At 44.8% G+C, this 14,854-nt stretch overlaps 1 protein-coding gene across 2 annotated transcripts; it reads right to left on the bottom strand.

The window, feature by feature from the left end:
• Positions 1-70: 70 nt before the first annotated feature.
• Positions 71-14,795, bottom strand: parpbp (PARP1 binding protein). 2 transcript variants are annotated; one of them, XM_053650177.1, is made up of 11 exons: positions 14,752-14,795; positions 14,395-14,605; positions 12,474-12,707; positions 12,263-12,379; positions 10,869-11,039; positions 10,131-10,285; positions 5,180-5,357; positions 4,531-4,712; positions 4,014-4,095; positions 1,224-1,422; positions 71-680 (listed from the first exon to the last, which is right to left on the bottom strand). In XM_053650177.1, exons 2-11 carry the CDS (start codon positions 14,542-14,544, stop codon positions 370-372), a joined length of 1,779 nt encoding a protein of 592 aa, XP_053506152.1. In that variant the 5' UTR covers positions 14,545-14,605; positions 14,752-14,795; the 3' UTR covers positions 71-369. The 2 variants fall into 2 exon arrangements, with proteins under 2 accessions (XP_053506152.1, XP_053506153.1); XM_053650178.1 differs by having other exon boundaries at positions 14,395-14,560; positions 14,752-14,768.
• Positions 14,796-14,854: the final 59 nt, after the last annotated feature.

The raw sequence follows: 14,854 nt of genomic DNA, 5'->3' as shown, positions 1-14,854 counted from the left end.
CTAATGACTTGATCTTGTCATGTTCTTCTAAATCAATTCACAGAACCAAAGAAAAAAAAACAAAAAACTGTACAGTCAAATAAAACTTTATTAAAACCAGAAATGATGTACTTGCTTGACTACAAATAAACAGAACAATGCAAGACCATTGTGAAATGATCGATGCCTTTGGGTATAAAACCGCATGTAGAAGGTTTTCAATGCATTGATACAATAGTGATCCCCAAAGGGGTTTAATCAAAAAGTAACCGTGCAAGTCTTCACACGTATGCCTAAAGGTCTAACGTATACTCATCACGTGCTCGGATGAAGGACGTGATCAGAGCGGACGCGAGATGTCCTGATGAAGCATCCCGTATAAGCTTTAAATCATAGCCGGAAAAAGCTTGTAAGCTTGCCCTGACCTACAATGAGCTTCTTTCTAGCCGTGTTGCCGCTCTTCTTCCCTGGCCCTGAGCTACAGGCTTTGGCAGGAGGTCTCTTCTGGGGCGGCTGGTTCTCATCACCTCCTTGTTCCACACACTCTCTGTTTGACAGCTTCCTCTTGGAAGTTTTGGTGATGGTTTGGAGTTCTGCCACTCCTTTCCTTGAAACACCTGTTCGGATTGGGCCGTTGGTGCCGCGTTGCTCGAAGGCTCGTTTGGTCCCCGAACTACGGCAGGCCTGATGTTCCACCTCGACTGAAGATCGTGCGTAAATAAGAAAGGGGGTGGGGGGGGTGGGGGGGGGGAAGAAAAATGCATTAGTGAGAAAAAAAAAAAAAGAAAAAGAAAAAGAAAACACATGGAGGAAAAGGGTGAAAAACGGCAGGGGGAAATTGTGAAATTGCTGACGTTAGCCACGCAGTTTAACAGGCAGTATGTTTATTTTACAGAGCCGGAGCTGGACATTTGTCATGTACTGCAGTCGAGTTCTCACACAGAGCAAGTCTAAGTTTTTTACAACACAAGCGAGACCAGCCAGGTTTTATGGAAAGGGGAATCATTTAAAAGGTTGATCTTAAGTACCAGTCCCCAAGCAGGAATTAGGCAGAGATTGAGGCCTTGGCTTAGGACGTGAACCTGGGCATGATGCCGACAGTGTGGCGTCAGAGGCACCTGGAACACTCCCATCTGTGTGCGTTTGTGTGTGTGTATGTGTGTGTGTGTGAGACCCCCATAAACCATGTGTGAAAGTTATGAAATACACAGAAAGGACTGGAACTCGTCTTGGACTAGGAGTACCTTGTTTTTCGCGTTCGTCTGCAGGGTCGGTCTCGTCCTCAGGGGGCGCATCGACAGCTGCGGGGACCGTCCGTTTAGGAGCGGGATGAGCGCAGGTCGGGAGCTGACTCGTGCTGGGAAAATCCAGCACACGATTTAGAGGCAGACCGTCATCCACGTACGTGCAGGCAAACTGCGAACGGATGCCTCTTTCCCTTACCTGCAAGAACAAAGATAAAATAAATAAAAAAAACCTGGGCTCTAAGCTCAGACAGCCGAGAGATGAGAGTCTAGATACCGAGGCCGAATCAGAGAACGGGCTGCTTTTGAAAACTCCGAGGCCTTAGAGAAATGCCCGTTTGATCCACGCCTGCTCGGGATTAGCGGGATTGCACAGTCTTCTGAGCCGACGGCCGTCGATAAAAGAAAAGTAGTCAGAAGAATGGAAAAAATAAATAAATAAAGAAATAAATTAAATAAATAAAAAATTTCAAGTAAAGTTGGGTGGGACCGGGAAAGTCAGGCTCGGAAAGAGACGGCAGATCAAAGAGTTTTTCAAAGTGATTTCTTAAAAGACCGAAAACAACAGAGAGGCTTAGGACAGTAGGCCAGGTTTCCCAGGATGCATGCTAATAGAGCGCGCCCTGAACACTCGGGACAAAAACGTAGCTTTATATAAAGATCATATGCAAAATTTAATTCCCAATACAGTATATACACTCGATTATGGCGCTGAACCTTTAACACGTTCAAGTTGTAGGGGGGGTGGAGATAGGGTGTTCAGGAACATCATTAGCAACAACGTAGCCAGCTGACGTTAATGATGCGAGTGATAACTAACGAACGTTCGTGATGCGTTCGCCTTCTCGACACAGCAATCGGTTTAAAAGTAGAGAAGTGCCGCTCTTCTTAGTTATAAACTTCGGTCATGTCATCTCGAACATGTTATTTAGCCAGAACCTTGCATCCGAACGCGCGATGTTCATTTCTTTTTGCTTTTACACTGTTCACGTAGCGTCTATGAAAACTCAAAATGATAAAATTAGCATCAGACATCAAAACGTGCGTTTTGTACATACTGTATAACGCACATCTGATGTATTGTAAGTAACCTGCTCATTCACACAGCACACGGTGTAAATCCTTCTCCTTACAGTTTTATCCATCAAAATCCCCAGGCTTTGGATCCAAAGCCGTGCAGAGATCTGTGCTTTGCGCTCGCCGCACTAGCTGACGTCAGCCTGGATACAAACCGTCGTTCTGCAGACAACAGGAAGCGATAACCTTTCGAGTTTCCTCCTTGTTAGTCAGGTTACGCGAGCGATACGATATCTTCAAAGCGAAATGGATGCGGAAGAGCTTCCGCCCGTCGAGTTCAGGAAGCGGCGAGCTACCCAGGGACCATTACCGCTCACTCACAGGAACGCGGCCAGAGCGGAGGCAGCTAAAGTGACATCTGCTAGCACAATCAAATAAAGACGGCGTTTTACAAAATGCGTTTAGCATGCACGCCCGAGGAGAGCTCGAGTGCTGTTTATCTCGACGTTGAAATGCCCGTACCTGAATTATAACACGGACAGAAGCGTTTCTGAGCACATCGAGCCTTTTCGAGGTCTTAATGCACATATCTGGTCAGTTTCATTGGCAACTGAGTCCACATCAGGTATTTAATACAGCCTTACGTACTGCGCTTTCACACCGATTGTTCCCGTCAGAAAAAGAGCAAAATTGATGCGTTTGGATGGTTTGTTAGTTGGTTAGCTTCGGTTTCACACTGCGTATAATTAAACGAATCAAAAGGCAAAAAACAAACAAACAAACAAACAAAAAATAATAACACATTAGCCGAGGGCTGAAAAAATATCCTCGTAAATCTCGTTCATTCTTTGGATAGAAAAATGGCGATGTGTGGCGTGTAGAAACCAAACACCGAGGACACTTTAAATTTTCTACGATGGCACCTCTGACAGTAGCGCAGGTTTATATTAACGCACTTGTTCGAATACGTTATCGTTTCTATAGTAACGGCTCATTTACCTAATAGTATCCGGATTAAAACGTGTTGATATTTAGCTTTAAAAAAGGGCGGCTGAGGATCAGGTGGTAGAGCGGGTTGTCCACTAATCGTAATGTTGGAGGTTCGATTCCCGGCCCACGTGACTCCACATGCCGAAGTGTCTTCGGGCAAGACGCTGAACCCCAAGTTGCTCCTGATGGCAAGTTAGTGCCTTGCATGGCAGCTCTGCTACCATTGGTGTGTGTGAATGGGTGAATGAGACACAGTGTAAAGCGTTTTCATATAAAAGCGCTATATAAGTGCAGACCGTTTAAAAAACAAACATGTAATCGTGAACATGATCAAGTTTTCCGTAAGGAGACATTTATTTAACTTTAATGGAAGGAGTCTTCAGGATCAGTGCTTTGTAAGCGACGGAGGTAAAGCTGTAATTTGAGGAGTTTATGCTCTGCAGTTGAAAGAGAGTGAGAGAGAGAGGTTGGTGATGGAAAGACTGTTTATAGCTGCTATAAAGCACGTGAGAACGGGAACTAACTTGTAACTACATTATACAATTTACATTCCAGGTAAAAAGTTATATATTTGCTGCGTTACAGCTCTGTCCTTGGGCTAAAGTACAGGTCACATCTACAAAAAAAAAATGCAACCCAAAACACGTGGCACGGAGACAGGGTACACGGCAGGGCTCCATTCGAACACACTAACGATGTGTGCACCTTCAAGTGCTGATATTAAAGCTTCGAGACATTAAAAGCAGTGCTTAGATTCACGGCACAATCCGGACGACTCTTTACCTTAGACTTGGCGTGTTCTTGCTGGATCTGGACGCGGTCGCGCAGGGGTTTTGGAGAGAGTCCCGTGGGAAGCTCTGGAGATCTGCAGGCACACAGATGAAAGAAAGCAGAAGTGAGATGTTGATTATATTGTTGTGCCGCCAGTTCCCAAGTTTCCACGGGTCTCGCTTTTAACATAAGCAGAATTGGACAGGATGCGTCTTGATTTTATGACTTAGCAGAACTCTACTAGGCATCTGCTTACCTTCGAATAAGTAATATTTCTAAATGCCTGGATAACCTCATATTTTACAACAAGATTATAAAACCATGAGATTAAAAAAAAAATTCTTCATTAAAAGGTATGGCAATCAAAAAAAAAAAAAAAAAAAAAAAAAAAAAAGATTCATATAAATGAGTAAAGCTGTATTTGTTAGTATAATTGATATATAATAGCACATGATATATATATATATAAAACTATATGTTGGGGTATGAGTAAAGTTCTGTGCATTATCTATTCATTGGGAGAACGTACTTATAGAGCAAGAGGAGACACGTGGGCTCAGCTTCGTTGAGAACGGTCTGATCATCAGTGAGCAGTTGCGCTTTGTTCCTGCAGGGCGGCGCCAGAGCTTCTTCATCCAACACTGTGATCAGGACTTTAACGGTCTCTCTGCCTGCATAGGCAGTGGCGTGATTGATGGCGTACGTTCTGGGCTGTAATGGAATCGGATTATAAGAGTTGTAAACATGAAACGCTACTCTACTACTGGATGTATGATCATGTGCTAAAGTTTGCACGCCCTCTACATGGTCATCTGGGTGGATGAATGGAAAAATATACCTCTAGTTTTCAACTGATAATTCCAAGAAAAAAAAAAAAAAAAAAAAATAGGATGCATCTGGAAATAAGGCACGACAATCTCAGAAAACAACTCTTTTGATTTAAAGAAGAGGATCCAAAAAGATGTTTGGGGGATACACACAGAAGTTGTAGGCTGCTATAAAAGTGGTGGCATTACAGGTTATTAGAGAAAAGGAGACCACACAGTTATAATCATAAGACTAATTATTTGACATCTGTGAAAGCCAACGTGATGGGTGGTCCATTTTGTCTGAAGGGTGCACAAACTTTCACACTCAAGTAGCTGAAATGTACAAGCATGGAAGTAAATCAGCTCTACCCTGGCTGGACTGATCCCTGTGCCACAAGCGGACTCCTTCTGAAGGATGTGGATTTGCTGGATTCTTTCCTTGAGCTCCTTCACCGTGTCTTCTACGGTAGTGTACACCGGATCTGCGCTACTGAGACCCTTCAGGAGAACTGCTCTAATGCTGGACACCATCCTGCCTCCAGCAGCACTACAAGGGAATAGAAAGGGACAAACAAACAACACTCTCATAACTACAGGCTGAATTAAAATAAAATTATAATAAACACCTCCCCCACACACACAATCCCAATTTTCCACTAAATAGTTGGAGAAACAATGTTGCTCTAAGAAACTTGATTTAAAAAAAAAAAAAAAAAAAAAAAATCATAGCATTTTCTCTCAAATATACAGCAATGTTATGAATATTTCCCATCAAGATAATGGCCCAAATAAAGGTATGTGTGGAACTATTTTAAAAATCCCATTCCTGCCTGCTCCTGAATATATTCTGACCAATCCTACCAGGTTTTGCAGACACTCTTGACCAATTCCACCCGCTCCTACAGAAAGCATGACCAACCCCCCCATCTCCCGCAGAGACTTTTGACCAACCCCCCCCATCTCCAGCAGAGACTTTTGACCAATCCCCCCCCCATCTCCCGCAGAGACTTTTGACCAATCCCCCCCATCTCCCGCAGAGACTTTTGACCAACACCCCCCACCTCCCGCAGAGACTTTTGACCAACACCCCCCCACCTCCCGCAGAGACTCTTGACCAATCCCCCCCATCTCCCGCAGAGACTCTTGACCAACACCCCCCCAACTCCCGCAGAGACTCTTGACCAATCCCCCCCCCAACTCCCGCAGAGACTCTTGACCAATCTCCCCCCCCAACTCCCGCAGAGACTCTTGACCAATCTCCCCCCCCAACTCCCGCAGAGACTCTTGACCAATCCCCCCCCCAACTCCCGCAGAGACTTTTGACCAATCCCCCCCCCACCTCCCGCAGAGACTCTTGACCAATCCCCCCCCCCCAACTCCCGCAGAGACTTTTGACCAATCCCCCCCCCCCCCCCCCAACTCCCGCAGAGACTTTTGACCAATCTCCCCCCATCTCCCGCAGAGGCTTTTGACCAATCTCCCCCCCAACTCCCGCAGAGACTCTTGACCAATCTCCCCCCCAACTCCCGCAGAGACTCTTGACCAATCCCCCACCCACCTCCCGCAGAGACTTTTGACCAATCCCCCCATCTCCCGCAGAGACTTTTGACCAATCCCGTCCACTCCCACAAACAGTTTGGCCAATCCCGCCCACTCCCACAACATTTTCTGACAAACTTCACTGATCCCATTCCTCAGAATAATAACTGAATTAATAATTTAAACCACTGTGACCCCGCCCAGGATAAAGCAATTACTAATGACGAATGAGCAAGAGCATTAATGTAATATGCAGCACCATACATGTTTTCATGTTAATAAATTAAACCTGTTGGGACCTGCAGGTCCCAGTCCTGATGCATGTACATTTATGGAGTTGGGCAGACGCCCTCATCCAGAGAGACTTCCATTTATCTCATTTTTATACAAGTTAGAAGTTGAGGGTTAAGGGTCCTCCTCAAGGGCCCAGTAGTGGCAGCTTGGAAGTGCTGGGATTTGAACTCACAACTCAGCCCCAAACATGCAATCAAATAAACACAGAAATGGTTCAGTCATTCATCCATCTTCAGTGAAAGTTTTATTCTGCTCAGGATCAAATTTGATTTGGATCCTGACCTGGGAACACTGGCCATAAAGCAGGAAGGCCGGGAGGCAGGGAGGCCGTCCATCGCAGGGCACCATGCCCACACACATTCAAACAGTCACACAATCATTCTCACCTAGGGGCAATTTAGCATAGCCAGCCCATCCACTGGAATGTTTTTAGGAGATAGGAAGAACCTGGAGAACCTGGAGGAAACCCACCCGGACACAGGGTGAACATGCAAAACCCTGGACAGATAGTAGCATGAGCTTATGCTCGAGCTGGGGGTCCTGGATGCTCTACAGGACGACCCTTCAGGACAGCTGCCCTAATGCTCTCCACCGTCCTGGCTCCAGCAGAACTACAACAGAACGGAAAGGAACTTAAAAAAAAAAAAAAGAAGAGAAAAAGAAGCACTGAACCTGTTGACACGAGTACGAAACAGGTGACGTGGGGAGAAAAAAAAAAAAAAAGTAAGAAAAGAAAACCAACGCCCAGTCTACTACGAGAGGTTAGTATGAGAGCAGTGATCTAGCAGGGCTGCATACATGCCTGTGTGGACGTATTAGCGAATGTAAACATTGGGGAGAAGCCGGGAAACGAGCCGGCCCGAATCCCTGACCCAGCTTTTGTGCGAGGGAATTACAGTAACAGAATCATCTGGGAAAACAGATGTTGGACGTACGAGAGGCCCTGATCCAGCAAGAAGGTCTGTTTGTGTGTGGTAATACAGTACTCCATGAGGTGCAGCCGGGAAAAACTAGGAGGGTCACAGGCTGATGAAAGAACCGTGTTGGCTTGAGAAGAATCACACTATCTTCTGGGAGAAGCTCCGAAGCTGTGAAAGGAGACTGCAGGTTCAAGGCACTTGCTTCTCAGCACACCGATGCACTCAGGAAGCCTTTCGCGAGATCAGTAGACGTGTTATGTCGTATTCGGGAAAGCATCCCGTGGCGGTTTTTTTTTTTTTTTGAAGCAAGCTCAATCAGGAAAATATTTTAAAGTATGACGTCTAATCAGTGATCAAACCACGGAATTGCCTTTTGCTTTTTAGTAGAATAGGCTTTGATATTCCAAAGATAAACATGCTCGAGCAATTCAAGCCGTATCATTAATAGTGACATCATTAAAGGAGGGGGGGGGGTGCCTTGGGGAGAGGAGGAAAAAATAGATCTGCAGATAAATACCACAGGTGGATTTCGATAAGGTAAAGGGAACATGGTCTTCGCCATATGATCAGACTACATAAAAGATCTGTACAGGAAATCAAAGGCTTTAATTACGGAGATAACGTCAGGTGAGGTCATGGCTTTCATGGCGTACGGTTTGGACGCACGCATCAGCTGATTACAGCCGAGAAGGCGAACAGGACAAGGTCAAACATGCTACGTTATAACATTCTGTGATGATGAATAATAAAACATGATACTATAAAAGCGTCATTGGCGAAATTATTGGCACCCCGAAGGAGACCGATTGCGTAAGAAGTCCCGTTTTCCCCAGTCAGAGAAACTACTTTCCTCGAACAGAAACCGTTCTCAAAACAACGTCCTCTTTAAAATTACAGTATTCCCGCACAGGGATCCACCACGACCCTGACCAGGATGGAGGAGTTCCCGAAGGTGAATGAATGCAGATAATTGTCAAACTAGATTCCTATCCTTCTAGAAAGAAAAAACAAAAAAACAAAACAACAACAACAACAACAACAACAACAAGGCAACACAAAGTGCTACCAGTTTTAAGTTTTCTTCCAACAACTGCTTTGTTCTCACTTTTCTTCTCCATGACGGTGTGTTAAAAGCTGAACAATACCGATTCCCAGGAAACCACCTGGTCTTGATCAACTTTACAGCGTTTCTGTGTGTACACCTGATTGCCTACATTTACAGCACGCCTCGTGTCCAATTCTATTCCCCGAAGCGGAGAAATGTGCTGCTGTGCATCAGTGAATCAATGAATAATCCTCTTACAGAACTATACGGTGCTGAGGCCCGAGTGTGTGCGACATGAAAACATTTCTGCAAGCTCTTGCAATCTCCCTTGAACTGAATCTGGGTTTAGACCAGGTCTTAGTACCTGAAACACACACTGAAAACCATGAATGTACAAAACGAGTTCAGATTTGGTTTCAAACATCCAACAAGGTTTGTATTACTGGTACAATACTGATACTTCGAACAAGAAGGGAAGTTCTTTCCCAATTAGAAAAGAAAAAAAAAACCCTGTTATACAAACAGCATTGTTGAAATCTCCATTCTGATTGAATCAATTAAACCCTAATCTAGATATTATCCAATTGCAATTATCCTGTCAGCCAATCATCTAGCAGCTTCGGTTTCACATCAAATATGTGGGAAAAATATGATCTCAGTGAATCTGGAGGTAAACATGGTGGTGGTAGTGTCGTGGTTTGGGGCTGTTTTGCTGCATCTGGACCAGGACGACTCGCCATCATTGATGGAATGATGAATTCTGAATGTACCAGCAAATTCTAAAGGAAAATGCCAGGGTATCAGTCCATAAACTGAATGTGAAGAGAAAGCGGGTCGTGCAGCAAGACAACGACACTAAACACACGAGTCATTCTAACAAAGAACAGTTAAAGAAGACTAAAGTGAATGTTTTGGAATGGCCGAGTCAAAGTCCTGACCTTAATCCAGTAGAAATGTTGTGGAAGGACCTGAAGCAAGCAGTTCATGTGAGGAAACCCACCAACATCCCAGAGTTGAAGCTGTTCTGTACTGAGGAACGGGATGAAACTCCTCCGAGCCGATGTGCAGGACCGATCAACAGTTACCCCAAACGTTTAGTTACAGTTATTACTGCACAAGAGGATCACAGCAGATACTGAAAGCGAACGTTCACATACTTTTACCACTCACAGATATAATATTGGATCATTTTCCTCAATAAATAAATGACCGAGTATAATATGTTATATAAGTCTCATTTGTTTAATTGGGTTCTCTTTATCTACTTTTGGGACCTGTGTGAAAATCTGACGATGTTTTTGGTCATCTTTATGCGGAAATATGGAAAATTCGAAATACTTTCGAGCAGCACTGTTTTTCCAAGCTTCAACTGCTGCCACACCAATGACTGGCTGATTGGATAATCGCATGAATGAACAGGGGTACAGGTGTTCCTAATAAACCATGCATTTACTTATCGATTAGTATTTATGTATCAGACGTTTGATAAAGAAGTCAACAATTAAAGACAGAAAGGTAATACCTGGGGTTGGGGGTTTCTCCCAGGATCTCTTCCAGCTGGTCCATGAAATGGACAAACAAAGACAAACCCTTTAAGTGCTTCCTTAAAGGGTCAGATTCCGGAGGGGCGTAGCCTTTCCCACCCAGCTCTATCGCCCGGATAAACGAAGTCGCTGCCTGGAAAGACCAGAGACGGGCTGTTACGAGTACGGTATTCGGGCGCTGTTATAGTTCTCCTCGAGTTTGTCCCTGCTGTGCTGAGAACGGACCACCACGTTAAAAAAATATCTGCTCAGTGCTGGTCCTATGGAAGATCCAGATAGGAATTCCGTCTCTCGATTCAGTCCCTATTTAAAGTATAGTCTAATCACAGCTTCCCAAGCAGATCCTCTGATGTTTGAAGATAACTGTATGGAGAAATCTGCTCAGAGTCCATGTGAAGATGTTCACATTTACCAAAAGTGGTAAATGTGAAGCACCAGAGTGAAACAAAACTCAACCCCGTCCAACTGTCTTTCATAGCGCTATGAGCTAATCACTTCTAGTTCGTTCTAGTTAAGGAGCAAGAGGTCAACTCTTGTCGCCGTTCGTTCGTGGCAGTTGCTGAGGAACGAATTTTATGTAACTGGAACGTCACAAATTTTACCGAGGTCTACATGGTAACTAGCGAGTGAGGAAACAATTTTAGAGAAACAGCGCCCAAGAAAACAGCTTCTGTGCATTTGCAATAGATTCAGTGAATTCTAGGTGAAACGTGTACCAGAAATAGAGACGTGGCACTTTTGCGTGCTGCGTGTTTGAGGTCAGTAAACGCCGTGCGCCCTAGACAGCGGTCGGGAGTGTTCAGAGCGTGTGCGAGGGCCAAGTCGTTCTTCGTGTTCACCAGCATACCCAAATACGAGCAAAAGAGCCTCCGGACTGCTCGCCGCACCTGTGGGAAGAGTAAATGAGTGTGAATAAGCGACACAATGCAACAAATATCAGTGTTCGTGTTTAGATTTAAACCGAAAGTGGGCGGGGCCTAAACTTTACAAAGTATAGTATACAAATCCTACCACTACTCTCGCAGAAAGTCTGAAACAAAACAAACAAAACTAAACAAAACCTGATGTACTGTATAAATGTAAGGCATTGAGTAGTAAATATTCACCCCCCTCTGGGGTCAGTACTTAGTAGAACCACCTTTGGCTACAATTCCAGCTGCAAGTCTTCTGAAATAGGTCTCGATCTGCTTTGCACATCTGGATCCTGATTTTTTTTTTTTTGTCCAATCTTATTGGCAAAATTGCTCAAGCTCCATCAGATTCTCAATCAGATCTCAATCAGAGGTCTGAGCTTTGACTGAGTCATTCAGGCAGATTAGATCTCTCTGAAAAAGTGTGACCTCAGCTTAAGGAAAAAAAAGTCACAGTGTTCTTAGGGTAAAGGAACCGAGGAACAGAAAAGTAAGTAGCGATGTAATTGTATGATGGTGTCAGTTAATATTTTATGACGATGTCAGACCGCATTAGCCCATAAGAACATCGCATATCTGAGGAGGGTTCCCGCCCCCCTCCTTCTGCTCTAAATGCCTTCATAAACCTCCTCAGCTTTCGTATTACAGAAGCAAATCCCAACATCGACCCTCGTAAATCTCAGGCTGACAGCTGGAAAAAAAAAAAAACACAAAAAAAAAACCTCAGAGAGACTCAGTTGCAGCCTCGCTCTGTATTACACGCTCAAAAAACGCAGCAATGTCGGTAACTGAATTCACACTTCGGCCTTAAACCCCAAACGATGCGATTTAACGCTCCCCGGTAATCGAGACGCTCGGGTACAGAAGTACATTTCAACAGATATGTGTATTTAATAAGGATTCCTTAGAGCTTTAGAAGAATTCATGATCTCCCATCATAGGTTTGTATTTTTTTTTTTTATGTCCAATACGCAGCATGGAGCATGGCTCACATGGGGAACGGAACATTTGAGGGCTTGCTGCTGTAGGATAATAAATCGATAACAGCTGTGGTGTAAGAGGAATAAAACACTTTCGGATGTGCCGTTATAGGAAAACGATCAACTTTGGAGAGGTAAGAGTATCTCTGCTTCAGCCCAGCCTATCACTGAGTATTGAGTTCTTCTAAATTTTAGATTTTGGCTTTTCTGAATCTTCACCTGTGCGCTGCAGGTTCTGACCCGGTTCGATGGTGTAGCCGGAACCCGAGGGCTTCTTCTCGTCTCGGTTTCTTCCGCGTCCTCCGGGCTGCCCTGCAGGAACTCGAACATCTGCGCCTGAGCGTGTAAAACAATACCAGGAAGATAAATAATATGGCGAACCGATGCTCGGTTAAGCTGCCAGAACCTCGAACTGCTCGGAGGGACTCACTGCAGTCAGGGGGTCCTCGGGGTCCTCATCCCGTTTCAGCTCCTCGTACATGTTGTAGACATCGATCAGGTCCACCGTGTTGGTGCGCTTTAAAAAACCATCGTACTCTTTACGGATGAGCCCGTAATTCTCGGGGAGCGGGGAGCCGTCGCGGGACAGGTGGAGCTTGTCCAGAAGCAAGCATTTCCAAGCCTCCAGCACGTCGCTCAAAGCTACACCGAACTCTCCTCTTTCCTAGAGCGAAACCAGAGACACGCGTTCGTCAGACGGAAGAACGCTACAGGCCAAGAAATGGAAAATCTTACAGCAACACGACATATCAAAGGAATAAGAAGACATCATCTCTAGACGTTCATGCTTGCATCATGTACAGCCAATACACATTATTTAGTTAATTGAAAGGGACGGGGACGGGGACGGGACACTAAGACAATTGAAACTAAAACCCAAAATGTGTAAGACAACCTAAATTTCCCTTTGCATTTACCTGTGCTCCTGGTTATACAGAGTATCTGTATTAATCACGCCAAAATTTGACATTTTTTTTGAAGAGGAAATTAGTGCCCAAAAATGTTTACCAGTAATATCATGCCACGTTTAACCTCTGACCCCCACCCGGCGGACGCATTCAAATTAAAACGTACGCTTCATATTGGCTTCGATAGTTTTCTACTATGACTTTGTGCTGTTATAACTAGAACAAAAGATGTATTTAGAGCCCAATGTGTTTCGAGTTAAGCTCATGAGGTTGACATGATGCTTAACTGGTAGCTACAAGCTTCCAAACATGTCCTGGGATTGCGCAAGTTTCATTCCGGGCTGACGCATTTCTTAAATTAACTTCTGATTGCCAGCCGTTGTTGATTTGGTCTCCGAGCTCTTATTGATCGGCTGTTATTTCTCAAAAGGAAGCGGTTTGACCCTGCAGAAAATCAGCGTAAGCTTCTAGAGACACGTTTTGAGCACTTTCGTTAGCCAGCTGTGGTGTGTGGTGTCACCGGTGACGTGAAAGATCATGTCTTACACAGTGCTTAATAATTTAATGAAAGCAATGTTCTGGGTCATCTTGTTTCCATTATAAACAAGCACTCCACATAGATTTTGTAGTAGACTGTTGTAACGCAACTGCAAGTAAATGTCAGTGCTGTAGTGTAAGTGCTATAGTGTAAGTGTCAGGTCAGTGCTGTAGTGTAAGTGTCAGGTCAGTGCTGTAGTGTAAGTGTCAGGTCAGTGCTGTAGTGTAAGTGCTATAGTGTAAATGTCAGGTCAGTGCTGTAGTGTAAGTGCTATAGTGTAAGTGTAAATGTCAGTGCTGTAGTGTCAGTGCTGTAGGGCCAGTGCTGTAGTATCAGGTCAGTGCTGTAGCATCAGGTCAGTGCTGCAAGTGCCAGTGCTGTAATGCAAGCGCTGTAATGCAAGTGTCAGATCAGTGCTGTAGTGACAGTGCCACAAGTGTCAGTGTCAGGTCAGTGCTGTAGTGTCAGTGTCAGGTCAGTGTTGTAGTGTCAGTGTCAGGTCAGTGTTGTAGTGTCAGTGTCAGGTCAGTGCTGTAGTATCATGTCAGTGCTGCAATGCCAGTGCTGTAGTGTCAGGTCAGTGTCAGTGCTGCAGTTTCAGTGTCAGTGCTGCAGTGTCAGTGTCAGGTCAGTGTCAGGTTAGTGCTGTAGTGTCAGTGTCAGGTTAGTGCTGCAGTGTCAGTGTCAGTGCTGCAGTGTCAGTGTCAGTGCTGCAGTGTCAGTGTCAGTGCTAGGTTAGTGCTGCAGTGTCAGTGTCAGGTCAGTGCTGCAGTGTCAGTGCTGCAGTGTCAGTGCTGCAGTGTCAGTGTCAGGTCAGTGCTGCAGTGTCAGTGTCAGGTCAGTGCTGCAGTGTCAGTGTTGTAATATCCTGAATTGGTGGAACAGCTTCACCACGTTGCTGTTACCTGCTTGTGGACCTCGGCAGCGGCCAACTGGAGGACCATCAGCATGCTGTCTGCTCCATGTATTATGGTCCTCTCCGAGTCCAAAACCCGGGGACACTCTCTCCTAAACACTCTGATACGAGCTTTTAGGTTTAACTCGTCGATCCCCATTGTCCTGCTTTTCAAACTGGAACAACGAACAGATGATGAACGAGCAGATCAGCTGAAGGATCTCCGGTTAAAACAACAGAAATGAAACATCAAATAAGAAAGTGAACAACAATAACAAACATGCGATCGGAAACGAACATGGCAGCAGTATTATTTCAAAAATATTTATACAGCCCGCAAGGAAAAATTTCGGTTTTGAGCTCTCACCCTGTGATTTCCAACCTGAACGCCGTCTGAAAATTTAAATCGACATAAAAACAAAGCTCAGCCAATCAGATTTAAAGCGCGTCATTTTGGCCACGCCTTCCTG

Source organism: Ictalurus furcatus, chromosome 19 (genome assembly GCF_023375685.1).
Source record: "Ictalurus furcatus strain D&B chromosome 19, Billie_1.0, whole genome shotgun sequence".
Taxonomy (NCBI): domain Eukaryota; kingdom Metazoa; phylum Chordata; class Actinopteri; order Siluriformes; family Ictaluridae; genus Ictalurus; species Ictalurus furcatus.
This window is presented reverse-complemented; position numbering and strand designations above follow the sequence as displayed.

Bases quoted from the DNA above. Each gene is read 5' to 3' on its own strand.
- parpbp (XM_053650177.1), bottom strand. From the start codon at position 14,544: ATGGGGATCGACGAGTTAAACCTAAAAGCTCGTATCAGAGTGTTTAGG. The intron at 11,040-12,262 runs GTGAAGATTCAG...CTCTTCCCACAG, and splicing joins TCAGAACCTGCAGCGCACAG to GTGCGGCGAGCAGTCCGGAG. The intron at 5,358-10,130 runs GTATTACCTTTC...ATTCCCTTGTAG, and splicing joins GGAGAAACCCCCAACCCCAG to TGCTGCTGGAGGCAGGATGG.